Consider the following 5,237-nt stretch of genomic DNA (forward strand, 5'->3'; position numbering starts at 1 on the left):
ATGTAACTGGGCAAGCTGGGATATCTGGGGAGCAGTTATGTTTAGAGTGGCTGCCTCTGTAACTTGAAAAGTGGCTCTTTAAACTGCAAAATGTGGTACCTAAATACACATTCAGTGTCATCTTGCGTTCTAGCAAGAAACTTTTTGTATCATAGTCCCTCCTTGATATGGCCTTGCATTTTAAACAGTTTTATACTTGTGTGGACTTTATTAAATGTAGGACCATGTGCGCAATATTGTCACGGTGACAGACAATGGCGATGTTAGAGAATGGACTTATCAGAACAGATTTCTGTCCCTTAGTTGTTGTTACCAGCACATGTCGTAATTATGGCTATGAAATTTTGATGATCGTGGAGTAAATCTATATAATATTCTTATACTTGTTCACATGTTGAGGCTATGTTCCTGTCAATTAGTAATAGATATAGTAGTATGTTGGAGTGGCATGTTACCTCTTATCTGTTGCATGTGACCTCTCTTTCTATCACAGCATTTGCTTATATTCTGGCATTAAAGATGCTGATCCGACATGTGCCTTTGTTTGTCAACAAGGAAGTACCTTCCATATGATTTTGCATCAGTTGATGTTTCATTTTGCGCTGTTTATCATAATGATAGAATTGTTTGTCAAAGGTGCTAACGCAATCTTAACTGAGATCTTCAAGCTATTGTAGGTTATAATTTCACCCTTGTGTGGTTAGAGCAACCCAATGGCGACAAATACTCTTCGCTAGGCACCCTGGAGAAAATCGCTTTAAAGTGGATGGAGTTTGCTGGGGAGATTGGATGATTTGCACCAAGTTTCCAAGCGCTTGGAGGGTTCGTCCTCGTTTTTATTGTATAATTAATCATTCGCCACAACTTTTGCCTGCAGTTTGATGTTTTTTCAGAATACACCAACAAAACTTATGACCGAACTACCGCTTTAATTCAGGTTCCTATTTGCGTCTCTCGGTTCAGTCGTCAGGCTTGTCTTGCACGTTGCTGACCACCACTGCAGCTTGTACCGCCGGCCTAGCATTATACCCTGGAGGAAGGAATCAAATTGCATGAGAATGTGCCTGGTGAATTTCAGCGGATATGGAGTGTCATCAGAAAGGCCGATTACTTAATATTATCGACTTTTGGCAGAAGAATGCTTGCTGTCGCTTCGTGTCAATTGCTGCACCCCTGGTTTGAATAGACTCTTTCTTGACAACCTCTACTTTTTATACCTAGGCAGGCCTATCGCAACCTAACAAACTCCACTTTTTATACCTTGGTCCTAATGTCCTATTACAAATGCTTTGCTTAAATTTGCAGAGAGTTTTGGGAGGACGGCCTAACTTAACCACTGTGACTGTTTTTACATGTTTTGTTGTTGTCGTATATAAGGGTTGCTCTCGGTTTAAACAGTTTGGCATGAAACCAACCACGTTTTTTCAGTTTCGAACATGCCAACCAAAAAAGAAACTCGAATCAGTTACATGTCGCAAGTATCCAACAGTTGAAAATCTATCGAACACCTGATTATTTCAGTGAAGTATATGCCCATCTCAGCGATGGGAGAACAGCATGACATGAGAAACAACAGGTTTGCTAAACCCACCGAGCAATCGAAGCTCCAACTGTTGGATCAATCGACGCCAACATGAGAAACAACACTCCAGAATCTATCCAACAACAGATTCGATCAATCGACGCCAATGTGGAGCCGCCATTCCAATAGATCCCGCCTTCTTGTTCCTCTTTACGCCGGCTTGTAGAGCTTCTCCACCATCTTCCTGAACTCTGCGCACACAAGGAGAACGGAGCATGCAGATTAACCAAGAACAGGTTGATGATCAATCAACATGGGAGGTTCCGAGAACGAGGGGGGTTTACCTTCTTGATTCGCCCAGAGCGCGGCCGCCTGTGTGTTCAGGGGGGAGTCGTTGTTCGGCTCTGCGTCCCAATAATGAATCACAGATCAGATCAGACCACACAAGACAACAAGTAGGGACAGATCTGACGGGACGAGAGAGGAAGGAGTGAGAAGCGTACCTCCGAGCAGGCTCTGGATGGAGAGGAGGATGGTGCGGACGTCGTAGGCGGAGGACCACTTGTCCTGGAGGATGTCGAGGCAGATGTTGCCGTGGTTATCGACGTTGGGGTGGAAGCAGGGGGTCTCGAACCGCACCTTGGGCGGCTTGTAGGGGTAGTCGCTGGGGAAGGCGAGCGCGAGGCGGTAGGAGGTGCCCTCGTACGCGGTGGCGGCGGATCCGTCGATGGTGCCGACCCACTGGAAGATGTTGTCCCCCTCCGGGAACGCCGACACCCCGGGGTCGCCGCCCATCATCAGCGCCATCAGCTCCGACTGCAGCCGCCGCACCACCGACTGCCCGTCCGCGCCACGCGCAGCCGCCGGCGCCTGCTTCCCCGAGGACGCTGACGCTGCCCCTGGTGCGGGGGCCGCCGGGACGTTGCCGCTGCCGTGCGACTCGCTGTTCTCGCCCCTCGCCATCGCTCGTTCCGTGCGGGGGATGGGTCGAGGAGAGGAGCGGATCGGATCAGTGGGAGGGTGGAGAGGTCGGGAGGGTTTGGAGGGGAGAATTGGGGAATTGAGACGGCGAGAGGGCGGTTATTTAAAGGTGGGAAGGGACCGGTGATTCGAGCCTAGTGACCGTTGGGGTTGGGGTTGCAGGCTATCGCTAGCTGTTCGATTGGATTGATTCAGCCGTTGCAATTCATCGCAACAGCGTTGCGGTGCGGCCGGGTATGGCAGCAACCAGGCCGCTGATTCCAACGGCTAGTTTTGCGGCGGTGGCAGGGCAGCGGCACGCTCATCTCGCCCTCGGTCACGTCCATGCAGGGCACCCTGGAATGATCTGTGGCACTGAAGGCCAAATTGTTACTCTCCTCTTAAAAAATTAGACCAACCGCGGAGAGAGAATGTGAGACACAGAATTCGACCTAAGAGGGGTTAAACTCAGGTCGGCTCGGCGAAACCACAACGCCACCACGACTGGGCTATGAGCCCATCCACTTACTCTCATGTTAGTCTCCCTTGTACTCAGTGTAAAAAATAGATAATAAAATATAAACCATATGTCACATAAATTATGTGGTGGAAATCATTTTTCAAATACAAATCACAATGTTTAGAAGAAAAAAAATCAATGATATACTTTTGTGGCAAATCAATCATACTCTTTCCGTCCAGGTTTATTAGACTCCCAATTATTTTTGGGTAAAAGTTTGACCATCAATTTAACTTATAAAATGTAAACTATATGACATGGTGCTAAATCTGACATTAAGATAGAAGTATGAACGGAGCTTGATCTATCGAGGCGCAATGGAGGACACAAGGACGTATACGTGTTTGGGATCCCCTCTCGAATACGCATAGAGTGTATCATTTCATTGATAGAGAGAAGAGTTTATACGCGCTTGGTCGAGCAACACACCCGTGGCCAGACCTACGCAAAATTATGGTTACAAGGTTCGATCAAGGTGGTTCAGAAATGAAGGAGCGCAATCCTTTTTGCGCCAGCCGTGGCCCACATGGCTGCCTCGGCCAGAGCGGCACGAGAGGCCTCGGTCACTGATGGGCGGATGCCGTCAAATGTGCAAACATTCCTATGTTTCCAGAGGGTCCAGGCGACGATGATCACAAGGGAGGCCGTGCCTTTTCGATGGGAAGTCAGGGCAAAGGACGTGGATGCCTGCCACCAGTCGAAGAAGGGCTCATGGCCGCGAGGTATGATGCTGGTAAGCCGTAGCCTGGAGAATACATCATGCCACACCATGCGAGAGAAGGAGCAACCGATCAAGAGGTGCTGCATGGATTCTGTGGCCTGATCGCAGAATGCACAAGCGTGGCTGTGTGTGGCGTGCGAGTCTCTCATTTGTCCAGCACCGGTCTTGCAAGGCCAGCCATATGAAGAACTTGACGCTAAGAGGGGCCCAAGTCTTCAAGGTGAGTGTGGCATGCGGGGATGAGATAGAGCCGAGGAAGAGAGCGTCGCAGCAGGTTTTTGTAGAGTATGTGCCATTCACTGTCCACCGCCATCGAAGAATGTCGGGATGCCCGGAGGTTGATAACAGAGAAGATGCCTCCATAGATCGATGTACTGAACAGTCGCCAGGGGGCCCAAGGCGCCAACGATGTCCTGAACCCAAGCTTGGTCCTGGAGTCCCTTGGCCACGAGGCGACGTTGACAGCGTTGCTTGGGCACCATAGCACAGATAGCCGGCACGATCTCGGCGATGGACTGGCCATGAACCCAATGGTCGGTCCAGAATTTGCAAGTGCGACCATCGCCAAGTTCCCAACGGGTGGAAGCATGGAAAATGGCCTGCGTCTCGGGGTCGGTAGGGAGAGGAAGATGGCTCCAGGGGCGCGTCTGGTCCGTGGCTTGAAGCCAGAGCCAGCGAGTGCAGAGGGAGACCCCAGTACGATGCAGGTCATGGATGCCGAGGCCGCCGAGCTGCAGGGGCATGTAGACGCGGCGCCAGTTAATCGCGTAGTGTCCAGAAGTGGAATCTTTCCTGCAGTGCCATAAGAACTCACGGATGAGACGGTTGACCAATTTGAGCACGTGGGCGTTGAGGGCAATAGCCGCGAGCAGATGCCCAGGCATGGCATAGAGCACATGCCGAACCAGGGCGAGCCGCTCACCGCGAGATAGCAAGGATGCCCTCCAGGTGGACAGCTTCTTGCGCATCCGGTCCACCAACGACATGAGGTGAGAGGAGTGGATCCTTCGGACCGACAACGACAGTCCAAGGTAGGTGATGGGGAAGTGCTTGACCGGGCAGTCCAGCTCAAGCCCTATGGTCGCCTCGTGAGCAGGAGAGCATTGGATGGGAGTTGCAGAACACTTGTCGAAGTTGGTGCATAGGCCGGAGGGGCCGCCAAACACGGACAACAGCTCCCGGAGCGTGGCGAGGTCGTGCCGGTCTGGGTGATAGAAGACCACCACGTCGTCGGCGTAGAGAGATATACTCGAGGCCATGTGGTTGGGGGTGAGCCATTGTAGAATTCCAGTTTGGACCGCACGCAAAATAACAGAGTTGAGCACGTCGATCACGATGGTGAATAGTAAGGGTGACACCGGGTCACCCTGACGCAATCCCTTGGCATGCCTGATAGGTGGCCCAGGCGATCCATTGACGAGGACGCTGGTGCTCGCGGTGGAGAGCAAGATGGAGATCCATTCTCGCCAGTGTGGGCCGAATCCACGGTGGCGCAAGACTTGGAGGAGGAATGG

At 51.3% G+C, this 5,237-nt stretch overlaps 1 protein-coding gene across 1 annotated transcript; it reads right to left on the minus strand.

Moving 5' to 3' along the window:
- Window positions 1–1,489: 1,489 nt before the first annotated feature.
- On the minus strand, window positions 1,490–2,674 carry LOC123061082 (ubiquitin-conjugating enzyme E2 20). Its single transcript, XM_044484003.1, has 3 exons — window positions 2,026–2,674; window positions 1,867–1,926; window positions 1,490–1,773 (listed from the first exon to the last, which is right to left on the minus strand). Exons 1-3 carry the CDS (start codon window positions 2,483–2,485, stop codon window positions 1,733–1,735), a joined length of 561 nt encoding a protein of 186 aa, XP_044339938.1. The 5' UTR covers window positions 2,486–2,674; the 3' UTR covers window positions 1,490–1,732.
- Window positions 2,675–5,237: the final 2,563 nt, after the last annotated feature.

The sequence above is a fragment of the Triticum aestivum genome, chromosome 3A (genome assembly GCF_018294505.1).
Source record: "Triticum aestivum cultivar Chinese Spring chromosome 3A, IWGSC CS RefSeq v2.1, whole genome shotgun sequence".
Lineage (NCBI taxonomy): Eukaryota > Viridiplantae > Streptophyta > Magnoliopsida > Poales > Poaceae > Triticum > Triticum aestivum.

Coding starts and splice junctions, on each gene's coding strand:
- LOC123061082 (XM_044484003.1), bottom strand. CDS start 2,485: ATGGCGAGGGGCGAGAACAGCGAGTCGCACGGCAGCGGCAACGTCCCG. Junction 1,927..2,025: donor CATCCAGAGCCTGCTCGGAG/GTACGCTTCTCA, acceptor ATTGGGACGCAG/AGCCGAACAACGACTCCCCC. Junction 1,774..1,866: donor GCTCTGGGCGAATCAAGAAG/GTAAACCCCCCT, acceptor TTGTGTGCGCAG/AGTTCAGGAAGATGGTGGAG.